The 24,067-nt window shown below is 35.4% G+C and overlaps 4 protein-coding genes across 8 annotated transcripts; 2 read left to right on the top strand and 2 right to left on the bottom strand.

Annotated features, from left to right (window-relative positions):
• The first annotated feature begins 407 nt into the window (after nucleotides 1–407).
• Nucleotides 408–2,920, top strand: LOC106742935 (deoxyuridine 5'-triphosphate nucleotidohydrolase). 2 transcript variants are annotated; one of them, XM_014616302.1, is made up of 4 exons: nucleotides 408–561; nucleotides 1,813–1,909; nucleotides 2,419–2,580; nucleotides 2,662–2,920. In XM_014616302.1, exons 1-4 carry the CDS (start codon nucleotides 471–473, stop codon nucleotides 2,837–2,839), a joined length of 528 nt encoding a protein of 175 aa, XP_014471788.1. In that variant the 5' UTR covers nucleotides 408–470; the 3' UTR covers nucleotides 2,840–2,920. The 2 variants fall into 2 exon arrangements, with proteins under 2 accessions (XP_014471788.1, XP_014471789.1); XM_014616303.1 differs by having other exon boundaries at nucleotides 409–561; nucleotides 1,709–1,909.
• Nucleotides 2,921–3,414: 494 nt separating this feature from the next.
• LOC106742934 (isochorismatase domain-containing protein 2, mitochondrial-like) lies at nucleotides 3,415–5,123 on the bottom strand. The gene is made up of 4 exons (XM_014616301.1): nucleotides 4,334–5,123; nucleotides 3,987–4,130; nucleotides 3,727–3,912; nucleotides 3,415–3,619 (listed from the first exon to the last, which is right to left on the bottom strand). The coding sequence occupies exons 1-4, from the start codon at nucleotides 4,460–4,462 to the stop codon at nucleotides 3,467–3,469; spliced, it is 612 nt and encodes a 203-aa protein (XP_014471787.1). The 5' UTR covers nucleotides 4,463–5,123; the 3' UTR covers nucleotides 3,415–3,466.
• Nucleotides 5,124–5,155: 32 nt separating this feature from the next.
• On the top strand, nucleotides 5,156–11,674 carry LOC106742933 (protein N-terminal glutamine amidohydrolase). Its single transcript, XM_014616299.1, has 4 exons — nucleotides 5,156–5,555; nucleotides 7,643–7,796; nucleotides 7,891–8,161; nucleotides 8,712–11,674. Exons 1-4 carry the CDS (start codon nucleotides 5,464–5,466, stop codon nucleotides 8,864–8,866), a joined length of 672 nt encoding a protein of 223 aa, XP_014471785.1. The 5' UTR covers nucleotides 5,156–5,463; the 3' UTR covers nucleotides 8,867–11,674.
• A 1,834-nt stretch (nucleotides 11,675–13,508) lies between these two features.
• On the bottom strand, nucleotides 13,509–24,064 carry LOC106742956 (pyruvate carboxylase, mitochondrial). Of its 4 annotated transcripts, XM_014616341.1 has the most exons (14): nucleotides 23,725–24,064; nucleotides 22,287–22,606; nucleotides 21,720–21,870; nucleotides 20,664–20,875; nucleotides 19,558–19,760; nucleotides 19,100–19,361; nucleotides 18,486–18,804; nucleotides 17,165–17,215; nucleotides 17,064–17,087; nucleotides 15,872–16,339; nucleotides 15,221–15,610; nucleotides 14,673–15,108; nucleotides 14,183–14,579; nucleotides 13,509–13,943 (listed from the first exon to the last, which is right to left on the bottom strand). In XM_014616341.1, exons 1-14 carry the CDS (start codon nucleotides 23,855–23,857, stop codon nucleotides 13,695–13,697), a joined length of 3,615 nt encoding a protein of 1,204 aa, XP_014471827.1. In that variant the 5' UTR covers nucleotides 23,858–24,064; the 3' UTR covers nucleotides 13,509–13,694. The 4 variants fall into 4 exon arrangements, with proteins under 4 accessions (XP_014471827.1, XP_014471828.1, XP_014471830.1 ...); XM_014616342.1 differs by lacking the exon at nucleotides 17,064–17,087; XM_014616344.1 differs by lacking the exon at nucleotides 23,725–24,064 and having other exon boundaries at nucleotides 21,720–21,901; nucleotides 22,287–22,379.
• Between the last annotated feature and the right edge of the window lie 3 nt (nucleotides 24,065–24,067).

Here is a 24,067-nt window from a genome sequence, read left to right as displayed (position 1 = left end):
AAAAAAAAAAAGGGAAGGGAAGCATTCGCACGCTCTAAAAATAAGGCAACTCAGAAACTCATGGGTAGAGCAAGGATAATGCTCGACATTGAAAAGATTTAAGAGATATCAAGTCGATGACACTGCTGTTAACGAATAAATACAGCTGTGTGTTGCCACAATTTGAGAATCTCAATCATATTTTTTGATAGGACGTGCTATATTTGTATCTTAAAATTTACTTATTAATGTCAAGTTTTTCGACGGTCGTTAGTCCACTTGGACGAGCTAATTTTGTTGATCGCTATCAGCGTGCAGTAATCAGCGATCACGCTAAATCATACACGTGTTAATTGCTAGTAATATGTAAGTATCGATTTCATGTGATCTCAAAAGCCGCGCGCGAATCATACACGCGCATTGCGCAGTCGTCGGTCAAGCGCATGCATGCACCTTCGCGTGTGGGAAAGAAGTTTTTCTGAATATATCGGATGTACCGACGTGTACGTTTCATTTCTGCGCTATTTTATATACGAACAATGGCAGGTTATATATGGCGACTTTTATGCGGTCGCATGAGAGGTCAGTAAGATATTACTGATATCGACGATGCTCTGATAATAATGGAACTTGTTGTTTCGTAGCTAGTCGTATTAGTATTACTATTATTTATTGAGTATACATTTTCATATTGTATACATTATATATATGCTCATTTATACGTATATCAATAATATCTATTGTTCTATTTCAACGCGCCAATATCCGACGCGTTTCTTATTATCACAATATCGTAGAAAACAAACAATCGTTATTTAATGACGTGTAAGAAGATAATTATCAGAGTTAGAAAGTTTCTCGTTACTTGTAACGTCGTTGCTTTTTACTTTCTTTTTTGATAATGATCTAATAATGACGTGTATGATATTATCTTCATCAATAACGATAACAGTAACTACATTTTTTGGGCAACGGTAATAAATGTAATTGTTACCCGACACGTTTAATTGTAACTGTATAATTTCAAATGTAACAATAACTTTACATCGATATTATAATGTTGTACTTAACAATATAACTGTAATAAATGTAATATAGTACATATACATGTAGCAATATAGAAAGTTTAAGTGTAAATATTTAATAATATAAACTAAACTAAACTAATAATTAAAAATAAACTTTCAACATAGATTATATGTTACATATTCAATATATATATTCCTGTTAAAACATTTCAAATGATGTATTGCAAAATTCTTTCAGAAATGTTGCATATGAAATGTGATAGGTTGAAATAACTTTGAAACATTTTTGAAAACTTCTGCAACAATCGATGTTATATGGGGTTACTTTATGTTTGCTGGGAAGCATCTGAAGATAAATTTAAAACGGTCTTATATTTAACATTCGACTATGAATACTGGTTTATATATATAATTCTATGTTGAGAATTTAAATATTCACATTTAAAAATCAGAATAATAAGAATGTCCAGAGTTAGGTGCTGGATTGTTTGCTGGATAGAAATATTGCATTCTGATTGGTGCATTTTCAGAAAGGGATGGCAATAGCCGGCGGCTATTGACTGGTGTATTGTCATCCCTTTTTGAAAATTAATCAGAACGCAGAATCCCTTTTTGAAAACCAATCAGAACGCAGTGTTTCTATCCAGCGAACAATCCAGTACGAAAACAAGCATCGTTTGCCGCTGGCTTTATTTTGGTAGTACTGACTAACTGGCAGAAAAGCGCGGTAAAGTGTGTCATTGGGTTTCGTGACTGGGAGCAAGTACGTGAGAAGTATTTTCACATAACGAATTTATCATGTCAGGAAACAACGAGATGATATTAAGATTCGCGAAATTATCAGAAAAAGCTCATGCACCGATGAAGGGGTCGGAATATGCGGCAGGATATGATCTGAGAAGGTACGTTATTTCAAAATGATATTCAATGATATCAATCGTCAAAAATGGTCGCTTTCCAACAAGAGATACAAGTCGACACAAGTCTACTTATCTATTATCCTTTTCTTTGTCTAATACGAAATAAGAACAAATGATGATGATATAACTCGTGTTGACTTGTATTTCTTGCTGGAAAGCAACCATTATTAAGCATACCGTACTTGTATAAAGAGAGTATACGATAAGCAATTTAATTAGATAAAGATATTTATATACAATTTTTTGTTTAATGTTAATTAGTTATAGATGATTAAAGTTTCTGTAATATTTTAATTGATGAGTCTCGATATAGTAAAGAATCTAATAGTTTTGATAATGAAATAGTAGTAGTAAGTGTACAAAGCAAAGTTAGGAATCAAGTACAATATTAATTTAATGGATATAATAAAATTTCTTCTTAATAATCCTTGAAATATAACGAAAATAATTTAATGGGAGATTTATAATATCTTTTTTCTCATACAATACAGTGCTTACAAGTATATTGTACCAGCGCATGGGAAAGAATTGGTTAAAACAGATTTGCAAGTACAAGTTCCCCCTGGCACATATGGCAGAGTTGCACCACGATCCGGCTTAGCATGGAAAAATCACATAGACGTAGGTGCAGGTGTCATAGATGCAGATTACCGGTACATAATATCTTTATAGATTTTGAAAGTCAATTGTTAACATATATAAAGTTAATTTTTATTTTTTGCTTTAATATACAGAGGTAACGTGGGTATAGTGTTATTTAATCATAGCAATGAGGATTTTGAAATCGCACCTGGTGATCGTGTAGCTCAGTTAATATGTGAAAGAATTATATATCCCAAACTAGAGGAAATAGAATTCCTAAGTGATACAAGTAGAGGTATAGGAGGATTTGGATCAACAGGCACAAAATGAAGTGTTAACTCTAGTTTGATATTGCTTATTGATATAAAGAACTTTCAAGGTTTTATTTTACGTACTTGTATTTTAAATTATACTTTTATTTTTGTATTTACAATATATTTCTCAATTATAATCAATCATAATATATAATATACATATAATATTTGGATTATGAATAGTATATATTTTTATAAAATACCTTACTATCCTAGAACCATTTAAAACTTCCTTGAACGAACATAATCTACTAAAGAACCAATAAATGTGATCTATTATAAGGAATATATATATATTTGAATGCAGTATTTCTATCCAGCACGAAAACAAGCATCGTATGCTGCTGGCTTTATTTTGGTAGTAAATTGGCAAAAAAGCGCAGTAAAGTGTGCCATTGGGTTTCGTAACAGGGAGTAAACACTTAAATATTCTCACATAACGAATTTATCACATCAGGATACAACGAGATGATGAGATTTGCGAAATTATCAGAGAGATATATATATATATAAAACTCTATATAAATATATAACTAAATATATATGTATATAAAAAACTATATAACTATATATATATATTTAGCGATATATTTATATAGTAGTTATATATATAAAATATTCCAATGAGGACTTCTAGAAATATTTATATCTTAGAGACAGGAACAAGTCCTGTATATGCAATTGGTGTTTTAACAAGAGGTAATATTTCCTTAAAAGCCTTATGTTCTGCATTTTGCATCAATTTGTATATAACATTTTCAGAAGTAGCTATTTGACATCCTATGTCTCGCATTCTCTGTAAAAAAATATTTTGTTAATAGTTTGTCTACATGGTAATTGTTAATAGTATATAACAGGTATATACATATTTTAAAAAGAAATAGCATATATATACATAACTACCTGAAGAGCAAGTAGTCGATCTTCTGAAGTACGAGACATACAACAATCTGCCACAACATGTACCTCATAGTCATTTATTCTTAAGTCAATAGCTGTGTTTTCTACACATATGTGTGTTTCAAGGCCTATTAATATGATTGATTCTGGTTTGTTGCCGTTACAAATTGTTGAAAGTTCTTTAATCATCTAAAGAAGATAAAATAAATATACGTTTAGCAGTAATATACAATTTTGAAAATATAAAATATACATGTACTTACTTCAGGTGTGCACATACTAAATTGGGTTTTAGCAAAAAGTCCTTTAGCACCAGAAATATCAATTTCAGGAACGATTTTTCCTAGAGCCTTTGGATAGTGTTCGGAAACTATCATAGGCACATTCAGGATTTTCATAGCATTAACCTATACACACACACACACACATATATATATATATAGCATAACAATAGCATTTTTAATATTAATTTAAAAGTTAACTATAGATTTAATTATAGAAAAACAACATAACCTTCAATAAATGCAACATATTAAAATCGTTGAATTCTCGATAAATAGATAAATTACATAAATATATGTTTGATATATAGAATATCTCATATGCTTACCAGTTTGGATGAGTTTTGAACAAATTTGTCAAAGTCCTTCATAGATTTACCAAATCCTTCCTGAATGTCGCATATTAATAACGCACTTTTCCCTTGTCTTAGTACAGCTCTTGCAGCATTCATGATCATGTTTCAATATTATTATCTCAGGTACAAGTACAAATTAAAAAAATATTAAGGTGAAACTATATTTTACAAATTAACTCGAAAGGTAAAAGTATCTTCTGCATGCGACGTACTCTAAAATCGTTAGCCTCTTCTTTTTAGCTGAACTTCTGGTGCAATAAGTTGAAATGAGAAAACATATACTTGTCTCGCTCCAACTTATAGTATTAGTTTAGCAGTGCTAAAAAGAACAGACCTTAAGTGTCAGATGTGGCTTCAACGTCATTATGGTATTAACTGCGTATGTATAAACAATTTTAACTCGAGTCCATAAAGATTAGAGAATAATGATTTGTACTAAGTATATGTGCCGCGATAAATGAGATTTTTTTTTTTCTCATAAAATACGTTATATTTACGTTAATAAATATGTTTGAAATATGTGATTGCGGCTATATACAAAGTGTCGAAAAGACTTCAGATGTACGTGACGTATGTAAAATATGACAAATCGTATTTTTAATTAAGATCACCAAAAAGCGTATACTTCACGAGATACTTTATTTGACGTTTGATCTTCCGACGTAATCCCTGAAATTAACATCGAAATATCATTTTATAGACCTATGAAATATCTCACGAAGGCAACGCACGTTACCGCCTCACGTATCCGCTATTGGCGCACTGTTCATAGGCACGCGGCGCGCTTGCGCAGTTGGTCAAGTCGACGCGAATCGTCGCGCATATAGGGAGGTCAGTGGAGTCGCATCGAGGCACACAGTGGTCGAACGATGTTCCGGCTGATCGGTGGCGCAATTTACGGTTAAAGAAGCTCGAGGGGAAGTTATAGAGAAAGAGAGATGCGCGATATCTTTATGGTGGACATTTGTTTATTATGAAGCTCGCGGAGTGCGCGCGATTCGTTTGAGCGCGCGGTGATAAATCGTGCACGCGTGTCACGTTCGGCTCGCGTCTTTCAGCGTCGTTTGTTCCTGCGTACAACTGGAGCGTCCGCATAGCATAGGATGGCTGTAGAGTCTCGCGTAACTGGGAACGCGAAGCCTCTGGTGCCGCTGTTCACAAAAGCGTCCGACTGCGTGCACACCAGTTGCTACTGGTGAGTATTGTTATTTCGCGCTGGATCGCGTCGTAGCGCGTGCCCCGGGGCGGCGATCGATTCTCGGGCAAATAAACGCGCCGTATTGCGGCATGCACCGCGGGCTCCGATCGATACGTTGCGGTGGTGCGGACAGCCGAGCGAGCGAGCGCGTGGCCATCTTCGCGGCGCGCGCGATCCCTCGACGATGATTTCTCGTCACCGCGCAATTCGAACGGATCAGAACAAGTTGCTTTGGTAACGATACTCTCGCAATGGATGAATGCGTTTCAGAAGTGGATACTACGTGATCGATTGATCACGTAGTGTCTACAATGTAACACATGAGTGTGTGTACATATTTGTATGTGTGTGTGCGTTCGTTCGTGCAATTGTTTGATAACGCGGTTTGCGTTACTATCGGTTTGAATGAGTGTTCTCTCTCTCGGGGAAACGGTTTTATCTATCGTTGCCGGTCGTTTAATGTCGGTTCGTTTACGTGGCAGTTAAGTGGCGCGAATATATGAGCCGCTTTTATAGCAATTAATAATGCATGCGATAGATGAACACGACACGACGCGGCACGCGAAGGGGTTGTGTCGAACCATTTGCACGAACATAGCGTTCACATTGGTTTCCTTTTTCTTATAATTGCGCAGGACACGTTGCCCGGTCGGGGAAATAATCCAGACTAATATTTTTTAGCCTTTTATTTATGTTGATCGCAGTTTTCCGATCTAATAGCTATTTACCCTGCTCTGCTGATCGTATCCCTGGCGATCCTCGCAATTTCCAGAGCGCATTTTAGAGGCAGATTAATGGATTTAGTTCTATATTATATGTTGTCGCTAGTATCCCTTATTGTGTCGTTTTCAGTATACCGTATGCTGGGTACTGATACGCAGCATCTGTTTTTTTCTTTTGAAAAGGGAGAGAATGCATATCATTTATTTAATTGGTTTTTCTTTTTAGGTCAAATCAATATACTAGTCGCAAAGATTCATTCAACACATCTTGTAGTGTTTGTAGGTATTAGTTAATTTATTTTAACATTATTATTTTTAATTGGTTTTACTTATGCATGGTTAATACTTCTTGTTAAATATTTTATGCTGAAGAATACATTGGAAAGTTTAAAAAATGACAGATATCAATAATATAATTTATATTTTCAAGAAATTTGATCGTGTATGTTAAAATTATTATTTTTATTAAGATATTTATAAAGACAGATATCAATAATATAATTTATATTTCCAAGAAATTTGATCGTGTGTGCTAAAATTATTATTTTTATTAAGATATTTATTTTTTTTTGAAGGATTTATAATATATCTTTATTAATTACTATAATTTATCTAGTCTTTGTCAACATGTATTTAATAATGTGTTTTGTTTGTTATAACTTATATTTTACAGAAATTGTATTTGTAGTGACACAATACGTTTACACGACACCATAAACCTGGTTCAAAAATTCCTGATTTTATTTTTTCAAGGTCTATTTAGTAATTCATAGAAAGATGAATTCAAGGAATAGAGTAAGCTGAGAAAATAAAGAAACTTAAATTACTTAAAGGAAGAACAGAAAATTATTTGCTTTATATTGGCGTCAACGTCGTATGTTTTATTTATTTTATTCAGAAATTATAACATTAATAAGCATTGTGAGAATAAATTAGAATAATTTTGTGCAAACGAATATTTACTACTTCAAGGGATTATTGATAGATGGGTATTGCTAAGACCGGTATTGTTGAGACTTATAAATATAATAAACTTCGTCCATGTATACATATATATATATATCTTATAAGTGTCTTATAAGCGTCTTTTGTGAATCCAATAATTAATTAATGATAAAATATTTTATAATACACGCATGCACGCACGTGCGCGCGCGCGCACACACAACATACACATACACAAATTCTGTGACTTTTTATTTTGCCTCGAATATTTCTTTAATATCAGTCCAGATCCGATATCCTTAATACCAATGTAATCGATCGTGACGATTATTTGCTCGTAAGTCGTATCGCGCGTCAAAAATGAATTGATCGAGCATTTTCGATCGAAGGATAAAGGGCGGTATGCTCAATTTGCAGCGAGGAAAACGTATGGAAACTCTGTCAAGATGTAGCGACCCGACATCCGTCTGAACTGCAACATTGTCATGTTGCTTTCATAAGTAACCCACGACGGAGCGTTCCTTTGTGGCGTCAGCGGGCTGGTAAAGACGAAGACAAATTAGTCGTGTGGGTCAGTATTGTAGGAGGACGATAATTGATTAAGGAACCGCAATATGTTTCCATCTGTTGTTAAGTTACATGAGATTGTTGCTTTCCTTTTATAGGACTACCATGCTATTCTCATCTACGCACCCGACGAAAGAGCAGTGGTGTACGATTTAGAGAGTTCCTTGCCGTTTCCCACGCATTTCTGGAAGTACGCTACCGAAACCTTCAGATCTGACGAAGCGTTGCGACCCGAATATCATAGGAGGTTCCGCCTGGTTCTCGCCAGCGTGTACCTACAACAGTTCGCGTCAAATCGACATCATATGAAACGCGAGGATGGCACATGGATAAAAACACCGCCGGATTATCCGCCGATCTCGACACCAAGTACATCGATAGATTAATGGAATTATGATATTGATTGGCATACGTGTTGATTGCAAAATTATATTATACAATCGAATTACTCATTTTGCAATTTCGTCAGAGTTAGGTCAGTTATTTCAGTTATAAATAACTAAATTCAACAATTCTCTTCTCTAAAGCAAAGTGAATGATGAGTGCAAAAATGTGTCACCTTATTCCATCTGGTATAATAAATCTGATCAGTTTAAATTAACTAGTTCAAGAGGATCGATTTGACAAACAGGGATTAAGAATGACATTAATTCGCAAAATTCACGGCACAAATATTTTGTAGTTGTTGCATGATAAAATTTGTTCGTTCGATATACTGGCTTATCGCCAATTGTCATTGATCTTACATTTATTTCTATGTTTTTAGTTTTGTTAAAAATGTTCTATCTTTTGATATTTTTGCCGTTACTCGTATTTCGATTGTGTCACAATTTTTCGAACATCACATATATGCGTTACATATATGTATCTATCTGTGTGAGATATTCTTGACTCATTAGAATTACTTCGAACATTTCAGCGTGCAAGGATAATCTTGACACATTCATCAACATGGAACAAGGAACCGGACTGGGCGTTGTAATGAGTTTGAAACAATTAGTAAACCGATTTTATAGGCCAAATGTTAACACACAAGCGCCAACGCCGCCTCAGCCGCAAGCTACAGCGACTTAATCTGCAGTGTGATGTTCGTACGCTTTGACTAAAAATCTTGGAAATCAATTGTATGGCCTAAGGGAATTGGTTTGGTGCACGCATACACCTTTGTGGGCTAAAATATTTGATCGAAATTTGATAATAATGTTAGTTAATCGCTGCTAACTCTAGCAAAATTTTAAATATAAAATCGTTGCAGTTGCAGTTGTATTTCTATTCGAGCAATGTTGAGCTGGAGTCGGATTTCGAATTTTATGTAAATTGAACTTATTGTCGCACGTGACACTTTTATCACATCGTGAGTACTCAGTTCGAATTTTCAGATATATACTTCGCGCGACGATTCATTAAATATTCTCAATTATTTCCCTTGCTGTGTTATCTTGGGTATAAACATTATGTATTACTCGCATTACATATGACTATCGATTATTTACCACCAGTATCGTTAAGAATATTTGATATCAACGTTGGTTCCAGATATAAACATTTAAAGTCTCATATTTTATTCAAATCAAAAACTTGCGTATATATCGATAGTGGAAACATGCACTTTTGCATATACATGATACAGGAACGGTTGGCGTTTTACTCTTTACAGTCTACAGTCCGAGTGATTTGGCTTGCGCCGCGCGTGAAGAATGATTCTGCTAAGCTGCTTTCTGAATACTCTCGATAAGTGCTTACCCACTGTATTAATGGACTTCATCGAAAATCCATTTCCTCTTTTCTTCTAAAGCCTCCTTCGCAAGTTTATCCGGGGAAAGGAACACCCCTTCCCGCAGCACGTTACATTCGACCACGTTCAAAACTCGAATCGTGTTTTATATAAGTATTATTTCGTCTTCATGCCATAAAGCGATCTTTCTCACGGCTTTACCTGTCACTGGTGTTATTATAATTATTGTGTCAAAGACTGATGTATTTACAGAGAGTTATCCGACTTGATAAAGATCCCTTTGTCTATCAGCGCGTATTCAATGCGCGGGATGCGATTAAAGCGCTTATAATTACTGTGCGATCGATGTAGTAAAGTCAAGAAGTTAATCCTTGCGACGTATCGTAATTATTACGATTATTGTAATTCTTGTGATACTTTACACTTTCTACTTTGAATACCTACGCTATATTTATCTACTGTTTGTACTAAAAGTCGATTCTTAAGAGATACATATTCGCTTGTTGACGGCTTCTCTAATTAACGTTTAATTTAATTAATATGAATGAATAAATGACATCGGCACGCGACCAATTGTTAACATCGAAGAACATGTTGTGGTTCAACGAAAGCATGTTGCTTTAGTGGCGATAGCAATAAGTTTTACAACGAAAACTTGAATTCCTTATCTGTTCTTCAAATGCAACACTACAAATGATACGTTCTTCTATTCGTTAAGATACTGTATGCTTATTATTTTTTTCATTTTATTCACAGGAAATGCTAGACATCTTATTAAACTTGTGCACGATCTAAAATAATTTTTTAGAACTTTTTTATTCTGTCGATATAACATCTGCATTTGCGGATCTGCAATATCAACTCTTTGCGTTTTGAGCATATGTAGTCGAACAAATAGTGTACATTGAAACGTTCGCGAGATTACAGAGTGGCCTTCATACACCGATGAGAATAGAGCCGATCGGCTTGGATATGAGTGCGACATAAGTTTAAAAATGCTCGCTAACCGTGGTCAGCGTGATGCAACCTTGAAACGCAAAGGGTTAAGTCGCGTGTTATGTTATTTTATCAGATATGACAGCCTTGAAACTTCGCCTTTGTGTGGACTTGCTTCAAATGTCCTTATATTTAGTTTATATCATTTAACAATAATGATGATATATTGCGTACATATATTGCGTACGGAAGTCTCATTTTTCTTCATCTTTACTTCGATCTTGCTATTAAAGCATTGCTTCACTCAAACGAATGCAACAGGGAAGTTTATCAACAAGCGATTACTATCGAACTATCGACTCGCCGCGTGGGTGCTACGAACGTTGAGATATGCTACTGACATTCGAAAAAGAATCCACAGGACGTGCCGATAGTTTTAAGAGTTCGTCCATTCTTTGCCTTCCAAAGTCTCTCACTAGTTCACTCTATCTTTCCCATCAACGTATGTTTACTTTTTTATTCGCATGTATCATATTATTACGTGCGTTACGTACTTGTAAGCGCAGAGGAATCTACGGTATTGAAGTATCTAGTCATCGAGGAAAAAAAACGCTTTAGTGTAAATTGTGCAACAGCAGTCATCACGATGGAAAACAGGTTTCTTTTAACGGACGCGCAACGCGTGGGAAATTCGGGACCGATCTTCTTAGCGAGTATAATCTCGAGGAACTTTATCAAAAGACGAAAATACCGAAAAAAAGATTCTCTTTATCGTTCAGACAAGATATTGCTAAATATATCAGAGCAGAATTATTACGATTATGAGATATATATATATATATATATATCAATATTTCATATTTATTATACGGATATATTGTAATTATATTGTATCGATTTCGATACACCGATAAAAGTTTAGTCGGAAGTGTTAACTTATACAATGTTTTATATATACACATATATACATACATACACACATACACACACACACATATATATATATATATTTGTCGGCGTTCGGTGACATATTCTCTTACCATTGTCATTTAAGACCTGTATACGCCTGGACGTAAAGATCATGAGTCTATTGCCACGATTTCGCATATTTGCAGAGAGTCATGAAAACTTCTTTACGACTCCTTTCTCCTTTCGAGTATATGATGGGTTATTACAATAAATGGATGCACTCCGTTCGTCTCAGCTTCGAATCTTACAGAATATTTTACAACTTTTCTGATCGACCATATGTCCTTAAGTCCCGTTTATGTTTCCTCGTTTGATTATTAATCCTTTTATTCTTACAGAAATAGCCATCATAGTCAAAATAATTAATCTAAGTCGCTAGTATAAAGTGATATTTCTCAAAAACATAGATATTTTGTACGAAAATATTTTTTATGTAAAATTTTATCATCGATCTGTCTGTTTCAAATATTTGGCATCGCGGCATTATCGTGGCACTTGATAATTTTTGTAATTAGTATCTCAGCAACGCGTAAAGCTACTGTCGATGTGAGTTTCACAAAAATTCATTTTTATCTTGCTTCTAGATGTGAGAAATCCTGTTTACAGGTATTATGTATTACGTACTATATAGGTAGTATGTTTCTGATTTTTAGTTGCTCCGCCAAAATCGGTAAAGAACATTTGCGAACTCTTCGTTACCATACTGGGTACGACATTAAGGGGATATGAAAGAAACACATATCTCTCGGAAAAATATATATTTCAGTGAAAAATTTGGAAAATTTAACATTTTTAATATGAAAAATATTTATAATAACATATACAGCATAAATTATCAATAAAAAATATAACTTACATTTTTTTCTAAGTTTTGTGATTATTTTCAGAAATTTATTATTCAGTAAAAGAACGAGAATAAAATTGCCACAGATAAAATAAAAAAATACACGAATACAACATACATATGAAAAATAATTTTACATCGATACTAAAAAATATCATAATAACTAATAATGTATCAGATGTAATTTCTTCCTAAAAAATTATGTATACATATATTATAATGGTTTTTTTTCGATTCCTAGTGCGTTATGAATCGATATCAATTTTATATCGGCAATTTATTATTTTTCCTGTTAAATATTTATTTCTTATATAACATATCGTTTCATATATGTAACTTTTCGATATATAAACCAGAATAAAACGTTATTTACTGAAATAATTATATAAAATCTAAAGAGAAGAGTATAGGTAATTTGTAATTATTTGTTTATAAAGAATAAAAATTTTCCTTAAATGACAAATTTGATTGAAAGACGTAAAGATATAACATTTGATCTTGATTTGGAAAACGGAGACAGGTTTTTCAGGAATATTCTTGTCTTTGTTACCTGAATCTTTTTCTACTTGTTATATCGTTCATGAAGGCTTAGCTCGATATCATAATTAAATTAGCAGGGTAATCGCTTATGTATACACGCTATAATTAATATAGAATCATGCTTAAGAAGACTTGATCTTTTTTCCGCTCTTTTGTACATTGCTCGTCACCAACAAATAGAGTATATACTAAGATATAATCATTATATATATATGTATATATAACATGTACATCACATTGATATCGATGAACCTCAAGTAATAACAAAAAATTTCTAAATTTTCTATAATTGATTTTACTAAATATACTCTAGGTGCATTGATTTTATTCAGGTAATCGGTTAAGTTTCATTTCTTTATGCTATTCTAATATCTAATATCTTGATGAGAAAATTACGTTATTTATACTACAATATACTTGAGAAAGCAAAAAGAAAAAATATATATCGTACGATTATAAATGCGAATTTCTCGCAAAAATACCAATACTTACCAATTAATCGTATGTACAAAAGTTTCGAAGATTTGTTATATCAAGAAATTTGGGTAATTTATCATGAATTTTTTACTTAAGTCATTGTGTTATATATTCAGCAATAATTGATACTTTAGGCAGTTTAGTAGATCGATTTGTAGGGCATTAATCACATTGATCACTTGATCGAAAATTTCGAATCAAGTTATTGCACGGTGGAGATTTCTCAAGATTTTACTTTCCGCACACTACACATATATACATACACACGTGTACTACACACACACATACCATGCGCGCATCACTGTCGAAATAGACAGTGTTCGCAAATAAATATCTCGTGCGTTCGATGCAGTTGCGAATTGACTTCCAAAGATCGGTCAGTCTCATCAGAATGAAAGAATTTACTCGAATGTCAGAACGAGGTCATCTCCTTCCAGTCTCATGCCCAGCTTGATATCGAGACTTTTGATTTTTCCTGCTCTAGGTGCCTGTACAACCATCTCCATCTTCATGGCAGATAATACAACCAAAGCCGCACCTTTCTCCACAGTATCACCTACTTTTACTCTGATGTCGATTACTTCTCCGGGCATCGGCGCGCCTAATTGATTTTTATCGCCTTTCGTCGCTTTGGGATGCACGTGAAGTTCCTGCGTAAGAAATAAAAGAATTTGTATCATGCCTCTATTGAAATTGAATTATATGCAGTCAACTGCTAATTTCTCTTTTAATTTTGCTTGGATCTCTCGAAACGACTTCTGTCTTCGATTGTAATCTCACTTTTATTTTAGTCGTCTTTGTTCAGTTTGAATTCCTTTTCGACCGTAATCTCATTGAAACGTTGACTTGACAAAGCAACGTATAAAATAACTTTGCAAACAGTGTTTACCTTGACAGCCTCTTTATCCTTGATGAATACTGATCTCAACTGGCCGTTCATCTCGAAGAATACCTCGCGTTCGCCATTTTTCGTGAGGTCCTCGGCAACAGCCAAGGTTTTAATTCCCAGAGTTTTGCCTCTCTCGATCGTAACGTCGAATACTTCACCCACTTTGGGTCCCGTAAGGAAAATTCTAGTCTCCAGTTTGTCCACTGGACCGAACTGCTCCTTGAAGCTCAAGTAGTCTTTCGTTACTTTAGAGTAAAGTGCTGCCGACATAACGTCCTTCTCGCTGATATGTGGATGAGATTCTTGCAGTTCTTTCTTCAAGGCGACAAAGTCAAGCGGTGCCAGACTCGCGCCCGGCCTGCCCTGTACGCGCGGCATGTCCTTGAGGACCTTTGACCTGAACAAATTGTGAATACGAAATAAATTTGATGTGAAATTGCTGAAAAGCAATCATCGCGTTACACATCTTTATTATACGCGGAAGTCTTACCTGAAAGGTTCGGGGAACCCTCCGTGGGGCTCACCGATAGCACCCTGAAGAAACTCGACTACTGATTTGGGGAATGACAATTCCTCGGCTCTCTTCAGAACGTCCTCGGCGGTCAGTTTATTCTGGACCATGAATTGCGCCAAGTCGCCGACGACTTTGGAGCTCGGTGTGACTTTGATGATGTCACCGAGCAAAAGATTAGCTTCCCTGTACGCCTTCTTCACGTCCTCGAAGAATTCGCCAAGACCGAGTGAGTAAGCTTGGAATTGTAAGTTAGTGTATTGGCCACCGGGGATCTCGTTGAGGTAGACGTCTGCGTTTCCGGACTTCATTGTCGTGGTGCACTCGAAAGGTGCGTAGAGCGTTCTCGTTTGCTCCCAATATGCGGAATACTCGGAGATATCAGGCAGATTCAGTTTAGTATCAAGGTCCGTCCCTGCAATGACGCAGAATTTCAGCTATCAGTTACAAATTATAGGAAGTAAAAAGCTGCGTCAGGAATTGATTATTCATAATTACGAAAAGTGAAAACGTTTTCTGAGCATTACCCTGCAGAGAAGCAACGACTGCGCCCATGGAAGGCTGGCTGGTCATGCCGGACATGCTGTCAACGGCAACGTCCACAACATCGGCGCCGCTCTTGGCACAGGCTAACATGGACGCCACTCCAGCTCCAGCGGTGTCATGTGTGTGTATGTGAAGTGGCACATCTGGATGCTTCTGCCTGATCGCATCGATCAATATCTCGGCCGCTTTAGGCTTCAGCAATCCGGCCATGTCCTTGATTGCCAGGACATGTGTGCCCACTTTGACCAGTTCGTCCGCCAGGTCGGTATAATACTTTAGGTTGTACTTGGTGCGAGATGGATCGCTTACATCGCCTGTGTAGGAAATCGCCGCCTCAACGATACCTCCGGCTTTTCCAGCCGCCTCCATACCTGAAAAGAAATGTTTTAATTCAATGACAGATGTTTCAAAGAGACGTTCCCTTTGCCTCAAATTGATGGTTTTAGCTGGAGAAAGTTCTCGGCTACCTTTTTCGAAATAGTAGTTTTCTATTTCCTCAAGTGCATTTATAAAAAAAAAAAGAAATTCGAGTTTCAAAATTTCATATTCTCTACAACGCCGAATTGAAACAAAGAAGAATATTCATTCCTAGTATAGTCTCTAGTCGGTTACGTTTAAGTCTTCTAACTCACCGATGATGAGATTTGGGAGATAGTTGAGCGAGTCGAATACTCTGAAGATGTCCATGCCGGTCTTCACGGCCAGATCGCAAAACTTGAAGACGACGTTGTCGGGATAGTTGGTATATCCGACAGCGTTAGCGCCTCTCAGGAGCATTTGGAATGGAATGTTAGGAATGGCCTTGCGCATATCTTCCAAACGTTCCCAGGGACATTCGTGAAGGAACCTCAATGCTACATCGAAGGTCGCGCCACCCCAGTTCTCCAGCGAATAGAGGTTGTTGAATTTGTGCGCGACGAACGGAGAGATCATTAGCAGATCATGCGATCGTACACGAGTCGCTAGGAGGGACTGATGGGCATCGCGAAACGTAGTGTCCATCAGTAGAAGACCTTTGTGCTGTCTAATAGCCTTGGCGAAAGCTTCCGGTCCTTGTTCTTTATAGATATGACGGAATCCTTTCGGAGGATCCAAAACATCTGAAAAGTCGCATCAAAGAAGATTAGTTTAATCTTTCTCTGAAAGGGAGCGATCGTTACTTGTCATGCAAGTTTTTAGTAAACAGGGAAAATGCTTATATGAGGCTATATATTACTTTCATTTGTTCCTTGATCGAAAATTTAAAAAATATTTTTTTATTTTTAACCGATGTGAAAATATTGATTATATTTATTGTTTGTGTCCAGTTTCTATCAATTTCTTTTTCATATTTATATTAGCGTGAAAGCTTCAGAGAGAGTCAATCAAAATGTTGAAAGATTCTCGTTGTTGTTGAATATTAATTTGTATAGCATTAAATTAAGCATCTTTCTTATTTGATTTCAAATTAAATTTGGAAAATATAAAAATATTTAATGATTTACTGTGCGTTGAGACAAGCGGAGCATTTTAATTAGAATTGTTACTTGAATTTGTACTATAATATACATATTTATATTATTATTATTAATAACAGTTATATATAATATTCCACACACATACACATACACACACACACACACACACACACACACACACATTTGTTTATACACAGACACATATTTATCAATGTCAGGGTTAACATAAATTGTATTATGTAACAAATCAAATTTAGAAAACTGAACAATCAAATTTCAATAAAGAAGTTTTTATCAATCTGAAAGAAAGCCAATCTGAAAAAAACCAATACATCGATGCATAAAATTTTGCTTCCTGGTAGTATACCCTTGTTTAACTTGTCTTCGCGACCTGTGTACAATATTAAATTTTAATACGCACGATAATAAAAAAAAATTAATATCGACATAATACTATGACAACCATACCTGGTGCGTCAGGATCATTGGTCTCTTCTGCTGCTGCAAGCTTAGCAAAGTCTAAAAAATTGTCAAATAAAAAGATAAAAGCATGCGATAAATAATGAAGTTTAAGGAAAAATTAAAATTTCTAAAAGAAAAATATATAAATGTAAGTCGCTGCGTGGGAATATGATGACTAAATCTTTGCGAATCGAAGATATTTAGGATTTGTCCTGATTTATCCCATTTATAAACGTAGGATTATACACTAATGACATTTTAATTACAAATGATTTTTTAATCATGCGCAGAATGATATATGATTAAATTATTAGCCGTGCTTTAATTGTTGTTATTCGTTACTAAATTGAGGACGATATAAGTAGAAACATATGAAGGTGCTTGAAATCCATTACCAATTTGTGCAGTGTGCGATGAACCCAATGTGAAATGGTGTAAAGTAATAATTTTGAATTTTGATAAACAAAAAACACAAAACCACAAATCAAAAGAATATACCATAAAAATCTTAACGGTCCAATCAAGTTTCCTGTAAATTAGCGAAAACAGCAAAGATTTATCACGACTGTTAAGTGAAAACGATATCTACTATTTCTTTCTATGAATATAACATCGTTAAATTTTTTTGTTCTCTGTAATACTTTTATGACAAATAATAATCTATTCTTAATATATCGTTAATTAAAACAACGATAGATTAGCAACAGATCCTATCAAAAAAGATAATTGAAAATGATAAGTTTGTAAGAAATGATAATAAATATCTCTCCCCCTTTTCTTCTTTCTTCTTCAATTGTCTTATCATTTCTTATCTATCATATTAATATTCGGAATTTAAAATCATAATATTTTTGAAAATATTGCCCCGTAAGTAAGATTTTTAAACATTTTTGGAATTAATCTGCAGCAACGATCGTGTAAGCATTCAATCGATTCTACCAGAAAAGTAGTAGATATCCTATTCACAAGAAGAAAAAAAGGAAAGAAAGAAAATACGATTCCTATTTTGTTCACCTGCGCATAAAAGCACATTCTTTGTACGCCTCTGCTGTAATTACGGCCAGAATGATTTTGCCGTCTAATCTAAACGAAATGTCTTATTTATTAAGATCAGAATTTATGACTATAAATATGAACTGAATTGAATTTTTTACGATTAGCTGAAAGGTGTACGATTAAAATGGGCTTTGCATCACCAAAGTGTAATGTGCGTCTGAGCAATTTGCTTAAATACTAGTCTAGAAGTGTTTAACATGTGATTCCTTATTCACCATTATCCCAATTATTGCTACTGTATTTCCTAGATGATCAATCATATCATATATACCTAAAGCAATTTGTGGAATATGCGGCTTGATATCCGCCGGTTTTAGTTGAGTCGCCAATGGCGTACTAGGACCGTTCACAAGGACCGTGCCGATATAGTTGAGCAGTTTCTGTGCGCGATTCTGGCTCGGATGGAACTGAAACAGCTGAGGATTCTCGTCAATGAAATACGTGTCGACGACGCCGTTGAGAAACTTTTGATTCTCCAAGACGTTCAGCAGGAAGGGTATATTTGTCTTTACACCTCGCACACGGAACTCACGAAGAGCTCGGTTCATCTTGGCGCAAGAAGACTGAAGGTCGCCAGCGTGGGCGATCACCTGATAAAATAGAGATTCTCATTTCTTTATCATTATTTTTGATATGGTTAATGATTTATAATTATTTTGTCTATGAAATGTTTTCTATGAATATTATCTTTATACTAATAAAGTATTATATATATATATATATATTTACTTATTTATTTATTTGTTTATTTACTTATTTATATATATATATATATATATATTTATATATATTTATAAATTATTTTGTATGAAATTCATGTTTAGGATAAAATGTAATTAGCAACGTATTATGCTACTTTGCGTTTTAGTATCACCGATATTTTACCTTAACAAGAAGCGAGTCGTAATACGGAGAGATTATAGCTCCGGCAAACGCTGAGGCTCCGTCCAATCGGATGCCCATGCCTTCACCAGAACGGAAGACTTCTATTCTTCCAGTGTCCGGCTGAAAACTTTTGGCTGGATCCTCCGTAGTCACACGACATTGTATTGCGAATCCTTGAGGTATGATCTTTTCCTGCGTCATACCGAGTTCCGGTAATGTCATGCCCTCGGCGATTCGGATTTGGGACTGTACGAGATCGATTCTGAAAGGATGAAAACGACGTGAATAAAGACAAAATAATGAATAACATAAGATACTTGACTTTTATATATGCAAAATAAACGCGTACTTTTGATATTACAATCGTATCCAATTCCGTAAATTAATTGAGGAAAGGAACAATAAAATAGAAGAGAGGCGAAAAGATGCATAATTTTTTACGAAATCAGTTCTATTACCCAGTTATTTCTTCAGTTATTGTATGTTCGACTTGCAACCTGGCGTTGACTTCAATAAAGTAGAAATTTCCGGTTTCATCGACCAAGAACTCTACAGTACCGGCATTCGCGTAACCGACATGTCTCGCTAATTTGACAGCGTGCTCGGTCATTTTTTCGCGGACCTTAGCCGATAACGATGGCGCTGGCGCGATCTCGACGACCTGCGAATTTGACGGAAGAGTCGTTCAAAAATAAATAACAAATCTTTCGCATCGATTAAGTTCCTGTGAGTGAATTGTCGTTATATCTCTCATACATGGATTTCACAATTTGGAGGCGCACCAAACTTATCGAGCCGCGTTTTGAAACCAGGTTTATTATTAATTTGCCAAACACTTTGTATATTTGTGAACTGCTACCCTTGAATCTCTCGTCTGACTGCGTCAGTGTCCTCGTTTTGAACGAGACAAACCTACGTGGCCGCAGTGAATGTACTTGCCTCTCGTATTCGAGCATACTTGAGGAGATGCCGCAAAAAATGTTTCAGCGCTCCTAATCTCTTCGCAGAATAAAATTGCTGATCTGAGGTGTTATACCGACCCAACAAGTTATATAATAATTTAGACCTTAAAAATTTCTCATTTTCATTTCAGAACGTATCTTGCAAGATACTCGCATTTTCTTGTATTTTACGATATCTGTAACGTACTTTGCAACGACCGAGTAACCTTGTATCGTTCGTAGAAAATAAGACCTTACCGTTAATTGCCCGTAGCACACGCGATGCTAATTTCAATGATGTATCGTCAGTAGAAAAATATTTTTTTCTTCGTAAGTTATTGTATACATTATTAAATTTGTTCGTAATTCCTAAGAATTGATTACAAATACATACAAAAGCAGCCATAAAAAAAATCAGTGTCAATTATTTGATCAATATTTTATGAATTAGGCTTTATAATAAAAAAAGGAAAAAGCTTTGTTACTATCAGTAAAGTATACTTTCTTCTAAAATAAGAGTGAAAAATTATCCGAACAGATATGAAAAACATCACTTTTATCGTACAATCAACTGTGTAAGCTAAATTAAAATTAATCAGAATGAATCAAAATAATTCGAATACCTTTTGATGACGACGTTGTACAGAACAATCACGTTCATACAAATGCACGACATTGCCGGCATGATCTCCGAGTAATTGCACCTCAACGTGACGTGGTCTCTCAATGAATTTCTCGATAAACATCGCGCCATTTCCGAAAGCAGCCGCAGCTTCGGAAGATGCACGATCGAACATCTCGCGTACTTCCTCCATCTGTCTTACGACTCTCATACCTGTAAGACAATGCAATAATCGGACAATTAAATGTTATATCTGATATATGCATATTTTTTTGTTATACCATCAATACGAAAAACTATACATATACCGATAAAATAACGGATGAATTGTTTTTTTAACATGTTAATATTATAAAGAATCTTCATAAAGACGATAATTTTTAATCGATGAGAAACGAACATTTCGAAATTACCTTTTATAATATATTTTGACCGTGATGTTTAAAGCTCGTCATTTATGCATATTACATATGTATTTAAATGTTCGTTATTATTTAAGCATCTATACATTACTTGTTTCGCTTAAAACGCAGTATGCAAATCCATCGTGAAGCAATTTAAATAAGTGCGCTTTGCGTGCAGATATTTTTCGTATTGTTCGATAACGAATGGACGCGTTTCTACAAACTTGGGACATTATTCAACGAATAAACAGTGTAATATTCTTTGTTCGTGTGATTAACGTGAATAATTTTTAGAAACTGCAACAACACAAAGCCGGTTTTGTGTTTCTATTCCTTTTTTTCTTGTATAGAATTTAATTAGCACGCGAGAAAATTGTTATTGCAATAGATAAAACAGATTTTTTTTAATGAACTTCATGGTGCCAAATATTGCTTCTACAATACAGGAACGAATCAATAAGCCGCTTTTCGGTAGCGAAAACTTATATAAATTATCGTGGTTTTTTATTTAAGAGTTTGAATTTAAATTCTCCAGATTTTTACTACATAGTCTTAAAGAAGTTTTTGCAAGTTTTTCTAATCGTAACTCCCACATAATAAATTATAAGTTTTTTTCTGTCTTCAGATAAGAGACCATCGATAACCTGATTTACCTCGTCCTCCTCCTCCGTAAGCTGCTTTAAAGATAACAGGAAGGCCATGTTTCATACAGAATTCCATCGCTTCCTCGGAAGTTGTCACTGGTCCATCTGTTCCCGGTACGATAGGCACTCCAGCCTCAATCGCAGCTTGTCTGGCGGCTACCTATGTATGTATTGAATATATCCTCCACATCCTTTTTATGCCATAGTTCGAGAGAGGTGCATACCGAGGAATTAAAAAGAGAAAACAAATAATTCTCTATAGTTCTCCCTGATAAAATACCAGACGATTTCCGATGTTTTACGTTATCGTTCTTGCACAATGAATAAGACGAGAGAAAATCTTACATCTATTGAGAAATAATTTTGGCTACAATTGCCGAATATAGACGTTGTTACGTCTTGCGAACACAAATCTAATGCGTTAATGAAAATGCTTCAGTTAGGAGAAAATTGAATAACGAAAGGTGATTGTAATTAATTCGACGGCCTCGCAGTTGCTCGCAATTTCATCGAATAATTTGAAAAATTCCGTCCAAAATATCCGTCGGAAAATCCAAGATAAAAACGTGGGATTACCTTGTCCCCCATTTGCTGAACAACTTTAGGACTAGGCCCGATGAATCTGATGCCAGCATCAATGACCGCTTGTGTAAAATCCGATCTCTCCGAGAGGAAACCGTACCCAGGATGTATAGCGTCGACGTCATTCTCCTTGGCGACTTGAATAATTTCAGGAATGTTCAGGTATGCTTGCACGGGGGGTAGTCCTCTGCCTACTAAATAACCTTCGTCTGCCTTCTGTCGGTGCATCTGCATCTTATCTTGCTCCGAATAAATCGCCACGGAGCGAATTCCGAGCTCTGTGCAAGCGCGGAACACACGAACAGCGATTTCTCCTGAAATAATTACATTAACACATTAAGACTTCGCGTGAAATCACGAAGAGATCGATATATCGAATTGGTCCAAAAATTTGATTTGATTTGATTATTCATCGAGTACGTAATAGCCGTCGTTGTCTCTGATCTTTCGCCAACGGTGTGGCAGCAATCTGTAGGAAAATATTATCAACTCACGTCGAACTTTTTAACTGGCTCTATAACTCGAAACGCGTGCTAATTCCCATCAGCTTTGCGATCTTTCTCGGATAACAATGAATGGATGGATATATTGTATCTGTCTTGAGATATATCGAGATGGGGCATACTCGCCAAGAATGCACGTGTTTTAATTAACCGGAGTGCCAGCACGTGCTCTACGTGGCTTGACGCTAAATCGGGAATAACGTCGTTTTACATCTAGATTAATCTCTTGACCTTGTTCTACGAAAATCAACAGGTAAGCAGCCGATAACGTTTGATGTAACGTTTGACGTCGATTAACTACGTCGATCACGTAAGCGAGCTATACTCGACACCCCGTTCGGTGAAAGTAACGCCAATTATCTGGAAAGCGTATTGAATCTTCTTTTGGCGTTTATTACGGTATAATTAACGAGTTTGGTGTGTGATTACATAATTACGGCACTGCACGGTGATACGTCGTGTCTTGGAAATGGAACGGAACGGAAAAGAAACAAGTTCGAATCTGACGAGCAGTCGTTTGCATTACGCGTTTGCGTTGAAATGAATGAAGTGAAGTAAAATGTAAAAGCAAGAAATACATTAACAATTGTAACGAGAGTTTGGCGTCGCCAAATGCTTTAATGAATCTGCAGCGTTATCGAGAGCAAGCTCGTAATCGCGCGTGTAGTTCATCATCGTTGTCTTATCATGTTCTCTACGCGAGATAAGTTCCTTTTGCCCGCCTTTCAAGATCCGCTGGCAAAGGTTATTAATCGAATCATTTCGTTAAATAAAACAAAATTCTATACTGGGGGAGATCAAAGCTCTGCAAAAGACGAGATAAAAACTTATAAGTTAAAAATTCTTATAAATAAGACTTTCAGCGTTTTCCACCTCTTGAAGAGAGAATCTCATGTTATTTTAGTGAATAAGAATGACATTTTGTTTACCTCGGTTGGCGACGAGGACACTCCTGATCGGTCTGTATTCCACATCCGTGCCAAAGCTTCTCGTGGCGATTTTCCATATTTGCAGCACGGACTTGTGTTTGTTTAATACCCGATGAGCGCGCATGGATTGCATTTTGCTGGTTATTACGTCTCTTTATTAAGTTTCTCAATATTATTACTATTCCGATCCCATCAACACTAGTCGCGTGTAATGCTAGAAGACACAGATGTAGCTACCTACGTTTCACTCTTTATCGTTCCAGTAAAACGAAATATTTTGGTATCAATGTTTAGGCCATTTAAATATTTTGCGACTAATATTTGCGTTTTTAAATTATTTCTC

The sequence above is a fragment of the Dinoponera quadriceps genome, unplaced genomic scaffold, assembly GCF_001313825.1.
Source record: "Dinoponera quadriceps isolate SergipeBrazil2010 unplaced genomic scaffold, ASM131382v1 scaffold946, whole genome shotgun sequence".
NCBI lineage: Eukaryota > Metazoa > Arthropoda > Insecta > Hymenoptera > Formicidae > Dinoponera > Dinoponera quadriceps.
The sequence above is the reverse complement of the archived record's forward strand: the minus strand, read 5'-3'. Positions and strand labels throughout refer to the sequence as shown.